This window comes from Festucalex cinctus, chromosome 15, assembly GCF_051991245.1.
Source record: "Festucalex cinctus isolate MCC-2025b chromosome 15, RoL_Fcin_1.0, whole genome shotgun sequence".
Taxonomy (NCBI): Eukaryota; Metazoa; Chordata; class Actinopteri; order Syngnathiformes; family Syngnathidae; genus Festucalex; species Festucalex cinctus.
In genome coordinates, this window is record NC_135425.1 from 17,217,110 (window position 1) to 17,232,816 (window position 15,707).

A 15,707-nucleotide genomic window follows, 5' to 3' on the forward strand; every position below is an offset into this window, starting at 1 on the left:
TGACCTTCATATTGTGATAATATCGTATCATGATGTTTGTATACGTTACTTCCCTATCTACAAATGGATCAGACATGAAGTTCACAGCAAAACTCACATAGGCGAATACTTGCAAACGTCACAAATTTGGGTTTTTTGTCAGGGTTTGTAAAAGGATGCAACAATGGTCTCAGATAGTTATTACTTGGCACAAATACATTTTGAACATGTTCAAAAAGTCAACCCTTTACCAAAATTGCAATCTTGTACGAACCTTGACGAAAACCCCAAATTTGCTGCATTCACAAGCATTTGCTGCTCAGTAAGATACCAGTTTAAAACACAAACACAACAAACGGGCTAAATTATAGTTATCCATCTAGACTGTCTGATTCAGATGAAGAGACTGATGCGAGTCTGATTTTCAATGTACCACCATGATATAAAGTTTGTTGACATTGAGACACGTGCGTACATGCATGTGTGTGCATGTGTCTGTCCCTTGAGTTCTCAACAAGTCATTTGAAAAGCACGAATAGTCGTATTGAAGAATTCCATATTACATTATATTGACTACGCTGCCACTATGGTAGACAACTAAAACTATTAACAATAAAACATGGATTTCTTATCATGCCTCTCATAACTTACAGTTCTCACAAACATTCTCAACTCAACTCAACTCAACTTTATTTATGAAGCGCTTTAAGAACAGCTGTATATAAAGTGCTGTACATAAACAAACTCCTTGAAAAGCTTCTGGAAGATGTAACGCAAATAAGATTATTTCAATTTTTTTAGTTGCCTCTTCCAGGCAAATATCACACTAATTGGAAGTCATTTCCTTGTAAGTGATGACAGCAGAGAAAGTGCGTTTAGGTGTTGCTAAGAGCTGGCGCCCACTCTCATTGTCCAGTCCTTGTCCCTTTATACTTTGTACAGTATAATGGTACCCACTCTGGACAATACACAGAAGTAAATAGAGAAAATTGTAAATTGCCAATTGTCAAAAGACTGAAATGAAAATATAACAAATGTTAGCATGCAACATTCAATAGATAAAAACAAAATAGTTTCAACTCCATTGTGACAAATTACTGGGTCCTCATCAGACATACTGCTGAGGTTCAGCTCCAACTATAAAATACCAAATCAAATCAAATTCCACATAATCAAAATCACGAGAGCAAACAGTTCTATTGTGAATTTGTGACACACTAAGCATTCATCTGATCTCCAGGTTTATCACAACTACAGCACGTAAGAGTGTTTCTATGCTAAAAACAACACAACTTTTCTTGTAGTGTGATCACAACCGGACAAAAATCATTTGTGCAGTTTTAACTTCATTTCCATTAGTTTCTGTCATGTACCCGCCAAATCTGATATCATCATCACGCTCCATAATGTCTCTTTAGGCTCCTTTAAAAACACTGATGCGCCATAAAAACAACAAACACAGCAGGATTGGGCAGCCAGGAGGCATAAAAAAGCAGAGAGAGAGTGAGAGAGCCAATAAAATCATGAAAAGGCAACGATAGAGGAGGAAGAAAAAAAAACCTTGAATTTGTGTCAAAGGTTACAGTAAAATTTAACTGAAAAGGTGGAGCTGGTTCATACGCATCTTCAAAAGACATTCCATCAGACTTATGTCAGCACATACGTGCACTCGCATGCACGCGCAAACAACAAGCACAAAAACACTGACAAATTCAACTTTAAACCATCAAGTCAAACTGCATCTCAAAAACATTCAACAGTTTAAAAATGTCTTTCATGGTAGGTTAAACATCAAGTTGTTTTTCTCAAAGGCAAATCTTTCTCAGAAATGTTTTGCTCCATCATAGCGCACACGATCAAAACTGAAACTGACAAGTCTATCAATTATTAATGACATGTCCAGAATAGTTACCTTGCTGCAAAAGAAAAATGTTTTAAGTTTGGCCACACAAGAGGTAGTGGAACTACTGTATATAATTCCTTTATTTTATCTTTTAGTTCAGGCAACATCATTCTAAACTGCACTGTGAATAATAGAGATTGCCAATACTGTATCCATCAGAGGTAACGGATTCAAATCGAGTTAATTACCATAAATTGATAAATAAATAAAAAAAATGTTACCCTTTCCTTTAACAGAATGCTAAAAGGTTGGTTAAAGAGAATCGCAGAGAGAGACATAATTACTTACTGGGTTAACTGATTTAGAATTATGTCAATTGTGTGGAATTGATTGTAAATAATCAACGTGTGACAAAATTGAAGTGTAACAAATTATGTAAACTAAGATAATCAGTGACAATCGTAATATCATAATTTTGCTATTATCGTTACATCCCTAATCCCTACATATCCAATGGCCATGTCATTACTTGTAGTAAGTACAAGGTGTTTCAAAAGTCATTCATTGCTTTTTGAAGTTAGAAAATTGAAAGAGTAAAACCTACATTAACTGAGAATATTTGTGGAAACTGGAAACATCTTTGATTTGGAATGTTCCTTCATCAATAATACACCTTGGCATGTGTATCACTTTTTTCGTAGCAATCAAGCCAGTTTCACGTATGCCTGACCAACATCTGACAACATTTTGAGAGTCACTGCAGCACAAGCGTTTTTGACACTTCTTCAAATGTTAGGAGATTCTGAGTTTTTTTTCCTGCAAAAATGTTAGCCCATTTTTCGTACATCCCCTTATTTAAAATACAATTGAAAATGGTCCGTACCAAACTCATCCGCTTGCCTGTGTGACTCAGCCATTCATGCTCTGGAATCTGGCATCCTGTGCAACTTTATGGAGTGTTTTCTTGAGTAGGTGTCACCACAAGCATTCATCAGACACATTTCTAATTTTTATTTTTTTTGCTTATTTATGGAGTGTAGGTATTCGATAAGTTACATTAATGAAGTGCAAGAACGTTCAAAGTGCCAGCCATGGAATAAAGAAGACAAGAAACAGAATAGAATTCAAGAAATAACTCACAGCAAAGTACAAAGTGGAGGCTTCCCCTTCATTTCATCAATAGTGGCACAATGTGCATTACAATTACTTCACATTGAATTCAGTATGGTAAACTATAGTTAGTCTAAAAATATATATTTTTTTAAAATAGTTTTAGATGTCTGTAACAGATTACTTTGATTTACATTATTTTCTATGGTAAACAATTGCTTCAGTTTTTGTCCAATTCGGTTTCAGTCAGACTTTTTGGACTCGATAAATCAAGAAAACTGAGGTTCCACTGTACATTTTTCATGCAGGTAAAACCTCTATTTTCATGCAAAATATCAGGGGCATTATCACAACAATATCACTATTTTTATTGGTCAGCTGAGCTTAAAGGAAGCCACAACTCTAAGCCACAAGACCAGACTCCACTTTAGTGGCTTCACTATGCGGCTTGGAGCAGTAGGAACTGTAATTAATATCGGGAACCAAGGTCAGACTAGAAAGGGACCGGCAACTATGTAGTACATATTTAATTTGAGATTGTTATTTTGTTGCAAAGTACTGCCTGAAAAATACTGAGCTCTGCTTTTGGTGAGTATGAGTGGGGATAGACTGCATGAAAAGAAGCAGAGTGGAGAAGAAATGCCCCATTGTAGGCCCCTCAAAGTTGGTTCAATATCAAAAGCTGGCTCTCTCCGCCTCTCTCATACAAACACACACACATACCAAGAAAAGTATGGCCTCAGAGTCAGAGCTGGCAAGCAGTGTTCAAGTTCTTGGAACAGCTTTCACTCTAATTTTGAATTGATTACCGAGGGCCCACATGTGTGCGACGAGTGAAATCTAAGTGCAGAGAGCAAAATATGAAGAGTTTGGAGTACTGGGTACGTATGATTATGTGCTTATAAGTGCATTCAGAACCTTTGGGTCTGTAGGCATGTGCTAAATGTATATTGTGCATGCAGTGAGGAGGTCCATATGGAGCCAGTATGTGTACACATGTACAGTATGTCTATGTATGTTTTGGCCAGCGGTGGAAAAAAGATTGGACTGCCAGTAAGAGCTGTCTGCAGGCTATCAAGGGAAGGTGAAGAAACTAAAACCAGAACCTCTCTCAAATGCAATTCAGCTTCCAAGGAAAGTTTAGCTGTGAGAAAAATAACTTAGCGAAGCCAAAAAATATTGTTTTGTGCTTCAGTAGAAAATGTTGGCTCACTATAAGACAAGTTATTGCTTTCTGAGCATGAATATTGAAAAAGAGTCAGCCCTGACATGAACAAGACTGCATTAACCAAGTAAAACTTAAAAGCATATATACAATGGAACCTCTATAGTTGGACGTCCCTGAAGTTGCAAAAATCCTACATTTCAGGGAAAAGTCAAAATAAAAGTCACTCAAATATCCAGAGGGCAGACAGCTTCAAGTAGGACATCACAGGAGCCCTCTGCATATCTCATGCACAAATATAGTTTGTTACACTTTACATGAATTAAGTTCACTTTTTTGGTTTTGCCCCTTTTTTTGGTGATGCACTTATATTATGAGATGAGGAGAATAAAAGTCATGAGGCTCAACAAACAGAAATAGATGCAAGATTTGGAAAAGTGTTATACAGGTATGTGTTTTTGCTATTGCTCGTCTGTACATTTTGACTACACTAATAATAATGTGAATAAAATGAAAAAGAATGATGAAATGTAATGTTCAGACTTGAGAGTTGTTTAATGTTTATGTGAAGCGACAAGCAGTAATCTGTTGCAGGTCTGTAACCGTGAGGACCCATTTGATTGGTTTACCTTTATTTTGACTGCGGTGAATTTCTTTATAAACTTTTATGATAAAAAAAAAAAAAAAAAAAGTGATCTGCACAAAGTTTGTGTGAGGTGAATCGCTCTCACAGAAGTTACTTCCCTCTCCGTATCAAAGTGAAAATAGAGGGCAGATTTTATTTGTACATGAGTAAATTTCTTGTACACTAGCATCACGGTAACAAATGGTTATATATTTACCAAGGAACACAATTAAATTTTCAACATTTACTATAAACTGATAAGGTCAACCACTTTCTTGAAATGGATCATGTTCAATCTTGAAGATTCCATTATAACACAAGATTATATATGTGTGGTTTAAAAACAAAAAGCAAAAAGTGAGCTTTCCCTTACACTATTTAAAAAATCCCAATTAAACTACATTTTCACCTTTCAATAGCCAAATGACTTATTTGGGATGGAGGAATCTCAAGAGGAACATGAAGACATTTTTTTTTTCTCAACTAATCTCCATGGATTTTTACTTTGACAGTGGAAAAACAGTATGTGTAATGAAGAGATGTTCTGGTTATATAAGGGTATCAAATTTAATTTTCTGCCAAAAATGGACCAAGGAGAGATTACAATTGAGAAACCTCTCCTGATTAGGTCAGGAAGGTGGCAAATGAAAATGGCAACTTAGCGAAGTAGTTAGAACCATTACAACTCGTAACTTTTCATGCATTTTCCAGTCATTGGTCAACAGCAAAAACACAACAAATGGTCCTCCCAAAAAGGGATACTTGACTCATTGAGCCATTTTCAACAGTAAGAAGATAATATTTTGTCTATAAATAATGTGATAAATTCATGATTTTTCATGAACAATTAATACCTTTAAAAAGTAATTTTGCCACTGCTGTAGACTGAAGATGACATCACCTGTGGCGAGGAAATAGGTAACGTAACGGCCAATCAGGGCTCAGTTTGCTGGCCAAACCCAGAAAACAGGTGAGCCGTGTTTGGTCGTTAGCCTACCTATTTCCTCAGCACAGGCGATGTCATCTTCAATCGACAACAAGTGGAAAGTGTGTTTTAAAGGTATTAATTCTACATGAAAAATAATGAAGTTATCAAATTAATTTTGGGCCAAATATTTAACTTTTTACTGCTGAAAATGTCTCATGAGTCAAGTATCCCTTTAAGCTACCTCCGGTGATAAGCCATCTTCTATCTACCAAGATGAAGCCAGGCCTATTCAAAACAACAAAAGAAAGGAATCATTTTAAAGAACTCACAAATTGCAGTTTTCACCATTCTTACTTGTCTCTTAAAGAACTGCAACACCATATTTTAAAGTGGAAGAAGAGCGACATCCTCTCATGAAAGTATCCTTGCACGGTGTGTCCTTTCTAATTGCAATGACATTCAAGAGGGGGGCACAAATTGCTGCTTATTTTAAGCAAAATACCTTTACTCTACTACTCCCGAGACGCCCCCCAGGCTTGGTTTCTCGACTGGGTCTGTTTGCATTCCTGTTGGGCTCTATTTAAAGCCTTGATCACTTCACTGGCTGCAGGAATGCACATCTGTAGTCCCGAGACCGCTGTCTCCAGCTCTATTTTCTCTCCAGTGGCAATCACTACATGGGAACAGGTATGATGTTGTTTATCATTTTAGGATGAGGAGGGGTGGGCGGGGAGCAGAGGCACAGCTGACAGCTTGAAGACCTTAAGTTACCACCACACAACTTAAACAAAAACTGAAATGCAGGCAATAAACATAAATATCACATGTTTTTAAAAAAATATCCCCAACACTGACAACAAAACAATTGTTATTTGGACACCTAGTTCAGACCATATCAGCTAGAACAATTAATAATCATGTCAAACATGTTGAGGTTCGTCAAGAGGTGCACGCACATGATAATAGTATGACACATTCCCACGGGGACAACAAACATTGGAGTAATTTCCCTCCTGTCCCTAAAGAGTGAGCCGGATAAACTTTCTGGCAGCCGCACGCGCAGCAGCTACCCCGCTTGCTAAATTCCCTTCTCCTCCATTCCTCCCGCTTCATTTGAACGTTTCGAAATGAACTAACTTACCTTGGAAAATCTCCCCCCCGAGTCAAGCGGTCCTTATTATTTTGTCGCCCATGTTTGGAACTTTCGGTAGGTGTTCTTCGGCTTCCCGGAGACACGAGAGGTGAGCTAGCGGCGCGACACAGCAACCGAGTTGGACGTGGAGGAGGAGGGGAGGAAGGGAAAGAAGGCCAGTCACGATAGAAGAGACCTCATTGGGTGAACGAGCTGTCGATCATTAGGTTAGTGGGCGGGGCGTGACTGTAAAGCGATTATACTGAGTCTGGGAAAAACAACACTATGTACTGAGGAGTGAGCGCAGGTCTGAGGAGTCATTGCCCTTGAAACAGAACAAACAGGATCGATTTTTATTCAAAATGTCAGGAATTGGCGGTTTATATCTGTTTATTTTAAATGTAACAATTGGATAAATATGAAAGAGAACATCAGGGGTGTTGTTCATATTGCCCACTAATTGAATACACATGTACAGTCCATATACGAACATGTTTACTGTAGCCTATTGTCCAAATTTATTTTTGATCATAGTCATCAATCAAATTACATTTATTTTATTTAGGTATTTATTTATTTAAATTTATTTATTTTATTTTATTTTATTTTATTTTTTTATTTTTGGGGGGGTATCCACAGTAGATAAATCATTCAGTTGTTAGCACAAAAGCAATGCATTAAAATAGATCTGTTACATGAGTCAATGTCTATATGAGGATCCAAGCTAGTTTCTCTTACCGACACAGGACACTGATCTATTTCTATATTTATCTGTTACAAAATGTGAGAACAGCATCGCATTAAAATCATTAATGGGCCCTGCTAATTCGTGAAAACAATTAGGTTGATGTCAGTAATGTAGTTTTGTCGAACACCAACAACCTTGTTTGTTTATACCTCATATGTACAAAAAAAACAAAAACTGCATTAGCTCTCAAACTAATGCACTCGAAACGAGTAAAACAGTGACCTCAAAATTACACAAATAATGAACTATATTTTCATCGGAAAATTGGAGTTTAGAGTTATAGACAATTAAAACAATGCATAAATATTACTTACTTACTTACTTACTTACTTACTTGTGTTAAAAAACAGTCCAGTCCAGTATCCTTGAAAACAGTGATAAAAGTGCTGTTTTATGTGTGTAATGTTCATTTAATCTAACCTTTGTATTGATGCGGAGCATTCAAGTTATGATCTAATAGTTTAATTTTGGAGTCACATTCTGTCTCATTAGAGACAATTAGACATTGAACAAGACACAGTAAAAGACAAATGATGACTTGTCTGTTGAAAGAATATTTCAATTTAAATTGTAATTGTTGTATTCCACTCCATTCCAAGAAAATGGTTGTAGCTGCACGTGGGGTGCTTTGAAGTTTGATCTAATAATGAAGTTTAATTGTAAAAGACTCACATGCAGTCTGTCTCATGAGAAACAATTAATTGTAGTGAAAGAAAGGCCACCAAAAGACAAATGACAACATGTCTATTATGTTAGTTCCATTTGAATTTAAAGGTGGATGTGAAAAATAGTATTCACAAGACCTGTTGCACTAGTTATTATTTGTTTTCACGTTTTATGGGTCCACAGCTTGGGGTTGTTCAGAATCACAAATGGGTTCATTTTAGCCTAACCTGTCACTTATAATACTACTTCTTCTTATTCTTCGTCGTATTTACTTATTTTCCTACATGTTTCTGCCATTTGTCAAAAGAACACCACTGAGTCACCTTTGGTTTAATGGAATCTGGAATCATTCATTTCAACTTTCTGGAGCTAACGTTGAACTGTTAGGCTACTTGACTATGCATGTTGCGCCCTCTGCAGGAATTTCTGTCTCATTACACAAACGCTTGGAAAAATACTGCTTGGACAAAAGTAGTTACACATGCACATTGTAAAAGGGTGAACTAATGCCAGTTTTTTTCAAATGTCAGATAAGTACTGATATTACTGATATATAACTTCATTTAATTAGAGTGTAGCACAGATCGAAGTCATCCAATGAACACCTTTCTTTCTAAAAGCAGACACAATACATCGGCTTTTATCAGTTTCATTCATGGCAATGCTGACCTTTGTGTATTTAATCCCACCATTTGAATGGTTGAGACCATCTATTATAATGACAAAATGACAGTGTTGATGCATGCTGTGACAGCACATACTATACAAAACCTTCACACCTTAATGTGTTATGTTCTGAGGTTTGATCCCAAAACGCAGACACAAATAAGATTTTAACTATTTATTCACATAACATCGAGAGGCGTAGAACAAACTTGGCCAGACGAGAAACAATGAGAATGCCTCGAGAATCACGAGACGCCAAGCCCCCTTGGGCTGCAGAGATGCACAGAGGAACAGTGGTAATAATCCGACAAACACACGCTTCTCAGTTTGGCTTAAATAGACAGTCAATTGATCTGATTGGCTGTGGCTAGACATGTGGGTAAAAGGACCGACATGGAATTATTTGATTGGCTGTTGACCAACTAAAGGGATTAAAGATTCTTGACATAACATAGCTCCTGACATCACATAGCGTTTTTCCAGTTTGAAACCAGATGATGGTTACATCAGGTCAAAACAGACTTGACACAAACATAACCCTTGCATGACCCAAACTTAACCCTGGCATGACCAAGTCATGACAATGAATCAAACATTGGTTATGATAGATCAATTATTCCCAGCCAAGTCACAATTCTAGCATCCTTCTCATGACATAATGGATATTTGTATGTTAGGGGAAGCTCCTTTGCTGTTCCTTTGCACAAATCACAGACTTAAGGCTGTGTTTAAATACGTTTATTGTGGAAGAACCTCAAAGACATGACCTCAACCCATGCACTAAATAAACACCTTTGACATGCACTGGCACATACGAGCTCCTTTTATCTATCATCAAACGCAACGATGTTCTCTCTTGTGGATGAATAGACACAAATTTCTACAGACACACTCAACATCTTGTAGAAAGTCTTCCCTGAAGAGTGAAATGTACACATTAACCTTTATTATTATTGTTGTTTCAGTTGTAATCGTCATGCTGATACTTTTGTTCATTAAGTGCATCACACATACACTACACGCCAATCCCGACAACTTAACACATGCACACATGGGTACTTAAAACACTGATGACCATTTAATTCCTGTGTACATGGCGTGATTGCCAGTCAGTGGGTGGGTCGCCATTGACTTGCGAAACATACCAGGCATGATGTTCTGCAAAGTCACCACCATTGACAAACAACACACTCCTCTCCCTCACTCTGCCTCACTGTCGCTCCAGCACCCGGAGAGTGAAGTCACACTTTCACATCCCAAAAGGCAAGTTGTTCACTTTTTAGCACCATTACTTTTCTTTTTATACTTAAATTTTATTACTGCTCTTTTCTCCAGGTGGACTCACATAACATTTTCTTGAAAAAAACATCTGTTTGGCATCAAGACATATTGGCCTATAAAGTGGTTCAACCTCACCTGCTCTACAACGATCTTCGTTTGGATTTTTCACCAGCATCTTTCTCAACAAGACAACCAGTAAAGATGAATCTCCCTCTGTCAGTGCTTCTATGTCTCTCAGTTGTTCAAATGTGTGTGGGGGATCAACCTTTGGAGGAAGTCATTGTACCAAGTAAGTAAAGTGCATAATAAATTAAAAATAGGAACAAAAGCAGGACTAATGAAAACCTACAAATTTGATAGCGAACTTTGCAAGTTTTTCAGCACCCTTTTCTTCCCTAATAAGTTAATGGCTTGGTATATAATCAACAACAATAGTAATGTTGATATCTTTTGTCAATGTTGCCATCAATAAATAATGATATAAATAAGTTGCCATGTTTTTGTTACAGTAGAAAACCATCAGTGATTTATAAAATGGGAGCCATACTTCATTATACACAATACCGCACAAACTAAACTTGTATATGCCCCTATAAGTATGCCACAACGGCAAAATGCGGTCTGGCTCAGTGTTATGACTCAGAGGCTTTGGCTTTGTCTGAGAAAATCGTCATTGCCGAGCTGCTATTTCTGTTGGCTGAGTGGAGTTGGGGTTGGGAGTCACTTAGGAAGAATAATAATCAGAGCTAGTTGACACCAAATGTGGTAAAAGACAAAAGAACAGTCAGTATATTTGGATAGATTGCCTGGGTGTTAAAATAATACAATATAGTGACTACTCAACCTGCTCATTTTGCTGTAATAGCTGACAGTTAAATTCAATTGTGCACACTTAGTGAATCCTACAGCTGTATTTACCATCAGAGAAGTATTATTTAGATTTCCTTATGCTTATTTGCAAGTTATTTCCATCGCCATCTTAACTGTCTCTTGATCTTCCATCATTTTACAGAACAGCTCCGGTCCTGGAACATTTGACAAGGCATGGGAGGAAAAAGCGACCACTAAGTGGTGGCAGGCTTAATTTTCCGCATTGATTTAGAAAGTAGGAATTAGATTGCAACACAACGGAGGAAGGGATGGTAGTGTAGAAAATTCCTAAACTATGGTATTAGTCTAGCCTTCATTAAAATAGAAGAAAAGTAACGTTTTCGTTTGTTTGAAAACTCAATGAATGCTACTGCCACAAGTTTGGATCTATTCTCTGGAAAATGTAAGCTCTACAGAGTTGGCAGGCATATAGACTGGTTTGGTAGCTCAAAATCAACTTCACGGTTTCAGTGGTTTTACAGTTTTTGAAGTACTTGAACCCCTCTCTGGAAACAGATTGCACACAATCTTAAGCTTTTCTCTGAATATTTATCACCCCACAGGAAAAGCAATTGTATTAGGTGGCTGGGTTGACAAGAGTCCAGAGTCGCAAGAGGTTCAGGTGGCGGCTCAGCATGCCTTGGATACCTTCAACGCACATTCAAGAGCCAAGAAGTTGTTCAAACTGATGTCCATCACGTCTGCACAGAGTCAGGTTAGATTGCGTGAAAGACGCTTTTAACAATATACTTTTTCTGCTCTTTGAAACTGTGATTTTGTTATGCTACTCTATAGGTAACCAACAGCATCAACTACAGGATCAATGCAGTGCTGGGAAAAACCAAATGTCTCAAGGGTGAAAATCACGACTTGAACAGCTGCAATCTTGAGAAAAAGGTACATTTCATTCATGCCATTCTGTATGTGACCCAATAGAAAATCCATAACAAACAATCTTGTTTTATTTTTATATGTTGGTAATATAGAAAATAATAATAAACTACTGCATAAATAGCATCTAGAATATAAAGTCATGAAGTTATTGTTACGCCGGATATTGTCGTTTTCTCCATGTGCAGCATCTGAAGTGTCACTTTGAGGTCAAGCTCAACCCCCGCAACGACAAACATGAGCTGCTGCTGAAGCCCAAGTGCAAGAGAACAGAAGCCAACATTCAAGCTTAATTGTTTTGATTTTCCCCCCCCCCACTTACATTTTGGTACAACGACTGAAAGTTGCGTGTGTAATGAGCAACTTACTATGGACACAACTGATCAATAAAACGTGCACTTTATAATGAATGAAGAGAAGTGAGATTCTTTTATGTCTCAATTATTTTTTTTTTTCATAAATGCAAAAATGTATAAAATCACATTTTACATACAACCCTTACTTAAACTGTGTTGGAAGCAATTTTAATTTTTTTTTTTTAACTTGAGCTCATACAGTATTGAAAGTCTGTTCTGATGAGATTTTATAATATTTCAAATGCAATGAATAATGAGTAAACTTTTCAAACACTTAAACACACACTTACGCCAGTGTGTTTTGCACTTGTCACTTGTGCTTCATTCCAAATGAATAGTCATTAAATCATGTCGAATAAGACAAGGCAAGTTTATTTGCATAGCACATTTCATACACAAGGCAACTCAATGTGCTTTATAAGTCAATCTTTCGGGCTTTCAGCAGTTTGCTTGTTTGCTACCAACCTCATGCAACACTTTAAGGTGACATTAATTGCAGACAGAAAGAAATACAGTACAGGTATACACCAGGGGTGCCCAAATCCGGTCCTCGAGGGCCACTCTCCTGCATGTTTCCCTCCTCCAACTAATTCAAATGATCAGCTCCCTGGTATACACTTTCTTAAATCCTCCACATCTTGAATTGAGGACTAACTTTTTAACAGCAACACAACAAAATAATCAAATTCTCGTTTCATTGAAGACATCTTGGATGAATTTGAGTCCTTGGTCCAGTGGAATTTTTGTTTTTGTCATTTTTATATAGACACAGAAGCTCTCTCTAGCTCTCTCTCTTCTTTCCTAATTTGTTGCAATCCAGCTAGCTGTTGTTTTTGTTGTTGTTTTTGTTCAATGTGCTCCATCTGTTAGACACTGGTCTCAATGTGAGGTGGAATCTTGCTGCTCAGCATACGGGACAAGACTCTATGATGGTTATGGTACCTATGAGAAATATGCACGCACACGTCTGATTATTTGAATATATCTCATTATCTGATCACAAAACAAAATAATATTTTGCAGTAGTTATCATGACAATGGGCCTATTACAAAATGACGAACGGAATGACAAACAATACAGCGTACACTAAGAGATCTAATGCAGTGGTGTCAAAGTCCGGTCCTCGAGGGCCCTTAGTCCTGCATGTTTTCGAGGTTTCCCAAATTCAATACAGCTGATTCATATTTAAACACACCAGCAAGCTCTGCAGGAGCCTGATAATGATCCTGATCATCGAATCAGGTGTGTTGGAGTAGCAAAACCTTGAAAACATGGAGGACTCAGGCCTCCGAGGACCCGATCTTAACACGTGTGATCTAACGCAAACGTTAATTCTATATTCTCCTGAAAAATAATGTGAATTAGTTGTTACTAATAATGTCAGAGATGCATTATTTTAGTTGCAGGTTTATTTTTTGTTATAGTCATATTTTTCAATGAGGATGCAACTGTTTTGTTTTTGGACTATTGATGAAAATGAGTTCCTGGATATGGAAATGTTGGTTCACATAGACTTAATTAGTTGACTGTGCAAGGCATGTTGTCAAAACACGAGAAGAGAATGTAACTGTAAAAGATCCGATACTAACTTGCTGATAACCATTTGTATCTCCCTGTTCTCCTCTTCTCTCAAATTCAGTAGAACCTGCTCCAAGATGGGAAGCTCCAAGTTAAGATATTGGGCCACCTGGCAGATTACATTGGGAGAAGAAAAAAACAAACAAACTCAAATTCATCCAATTTTATTCTGTAGGAAATGCAGCACTGCACATTAGTCAAATGTAGCTGGTGAATTCAAATAATTTTAAAAGTGTTACGTTGTTACTGGGTGTCTCAATATCAATGCTTCATGAATCACTAAGGATTTGGTAGTTTTAGAGTACAATAGGATGAAGATGATGCACTCACATCATTGCTGACTTCCTCTTCATCCATGTCCATCAAAAATATCTTCATGGTGTCATCAGAGGGCCCCTGTAGGATGCGTTCCCACAGCGGCTGGTCTCTATTGCTCATCTTCCTTTTTTCTATGTAAAACAAGGTGAATTTGCACAAGTCACTGAAGCGGATTATAAAGCGAACTTTTCAACTTTAGTTTACAACGCAACATCTGTGCAGTATAACAAACAAACCTTACCACCACTCTGGTGAACACAGTATAGTGCAAACTCCTGGGGGTCATTCTCTATCTGTGAGGTTAACATGCAAGGAATTAAAAAGTCTGACATCTGAAGGAATGACCTTACTACAGTCAGTCATAAAATACTCATGTACAAATTGTCAACGATAGTCCATAAAAATGCAATCCAGTGACACGTGTTTTCTTGATTGTTTAAGAGGAAGTCAACCTTTTTTTTTTTGTTTTTTTGGCACAATAATATGTTATATGTGACCTCACTAGTCTAAACATGACATTCCGATTAATATTACATTTGTGGAATATAAGTTATGAAGCAAAATCCAGCCATTTTTATCCACCTCAGGGGGCGGCCATTTTGCCACTTGCTGTCGACTGATGATGAGATCAATGTTGCTCAGGTCTCAGGTAACAACCAATCAAAGCGCAGCTTCACAAAACAGGTGAGCTATGATTGGTCCTCTGACCCCTGAGCAACATTGATGTCATCTTCAGTCGACAGCAAATGGGCAAAATGGCCATGGCTATAAAGGATAAAAACGGATGGATTTTGCTTCATAACTCATATTCCACAAATGTGATATTAGTCAGAATGTCACGTTTAGACCCGCGAGGTCACATATAACATATTATTGTCGAGAAATGTTTAAGTTTGACTCCCACTTTAACTGTGGATAAATGTTGATTTCATTGCTGACCTCACCTTGAATTTGTTTAGTAGCTGTTCAATGACTTTGTTTGTGGTCATGCTACTAGTAATGCGGACTTTGGTGGCAGTGCCAAAGCAAGGAGTGAAGATGGATGTCTAGAAAAACAGTAAGACATTGATGAACAATGGCTACCAACAATAATACAAACACTCATTAGAAGACTCTACGTATCAAATTATAAACAACTGGAAGATGCTTAATGGGACACAGTATAGTTGTACCCATGCATTTCTAGTTATCTTTATGAAAGCAACATTTCTTTTAGCACTATTGATATATCGTTACTGTCCCTACAATGTTGTGGCCAGTGATAGACGGTACAAAACCTTACTCCAGTCATACCTTATAATTATAGAAGTGTCCATTGATAGAAAAGCGGTGCTGTCGCTCTCTCTCTCTTTGTGCGGCTGACTTGCCTCGCCGACTCCTCCTCTTGACCAGCGATGCATCACTCATACAGCGGAACAGGTTGGACTCCGACTCCAGCTCGTAGCTCTTTTGCCTCACAGGACGCAGTGTTGTGGTCTCATAAACAGCACCTTTGGGATGTACAAAGTAGGAAAACAATTGGAAATTGGGTGTAATGTAGCTGTAAATAA

General features: G+C 37.5%; 3 protein-coding genes across 10 annotated transcripts in view; 1 reads left to right on the forward strand and 2 right to left on the reverse strand.

Moving 5' to 3' along the window:
- The window catches only part of il11ra (interleukin 11 receptor subunit alpha), a 33,415-nt gene extending 26,457 nt beyond the window's left edge, over positions 1 to 6,958 (reverse strand). For both annotated transcript variants that reach the window (XM_077497850.1, XM_077497849.1), the window contains exon 1: positions 6,792 to 6,958. The gene's annotated coding sequence lies outside the window, so the exon portion shown is untranslated. The remainder of the gene's footprint in view (positions 1 to 6,791) is intronic.
- A 930-nt stretch (positions 6,959 to 7,888) lies between these two features.
- On the forward strand, positions 7,889 to 12,286 carry LOC144002367 (cystatin-M). Its single transcript, XM_077497569.1, has 5 exons — positions 7,889 to 10,125; positions 10,198 to 10,432; positions 11,577 to 11,728; positions 11,809 to 11,910; positions 12,093 to 12,286. Exons 2-5 carry the CDS (start codon positions 10,345 to 10,347, stop codon positions 12,195 to 12,197), a joined length of 447 nt encoding a protein of 148 aa, XP_077353695.1. The 5' UTR covers positions 7,889 to 10,125; positions 10,198 to 10,344; the 3' UTR covers positions 12,198 to 12,286.
- A 320-nt stretch (positions 12,287 to 12,606) lies between these two features.
- Positions 12,607 to 15,707, reverse strand: part of rassf6 (Ras association domain family member 6) — a 39,568-nt gene continuing 36,467 nt past the window's right edge. For all 7 annotated transcript variants that reach the window (XM_077497142.1, XM_077497143.1, XM_077497145.1 and 4 more), the window contains 6 exons: positions 15,451 to 15,647; positions 15,102 to 15,203; positions 14,399 to 14,450; positions 14,170 to 14,288; positions 13,851 to 13,948; positions 12,607 to 13,202 (listed from right to left, as the gene is read on the reverse strand). In XM_077497142.1, coding sequence (XP_077353268.1) covers positions 13,127 to 13,202; positions 13,851 to 13,948; positions 14,170 to 14,288; positions 14,399 to 14,450; positions 15,102 to 15,203; positions 15,451 to 15,647 — 644 coding nt within the window. In that variant the 3' untranslated portion in view covers positions 12,607 to 13,126. The remainder of the gene's footprint in view (positions 13,203 to 13,850; positions 13,949 to 14,169; positions 14,289 to 14,398; positions 14,451 to 15,101; positions 15,204 to 15,450; positions 15,648 to 15,707) is intronic.

What these genes read in the sequence shown, in the direction of transcription:
- LOC144002367 (XM_077497569.1), top strand. Translation starts at nt 10,345, where the DNA reads ATGAATCTCCCTCTGTCAGTGCTTCTATGTCTCTCAGTTGTTCAAATG. An exon ending in GGAGGAAGTCATTGTACCAA is followed by an intron (nt 10,433 to 11,576) that starts GTAAGTAAAGTG and finishes ATCACCCCACAG; the next exon opens with GAAAAGCAATTGTATTAGGT. An exon ending in TCACGTCTGCACAGAGTCAG is followed by an intron (nt 11,729 to 11,808) that starts GTTAGATTGCGT and finishes GCTACTCTATAG; the next exon opens with GTAACCAACAGCATCAACTA.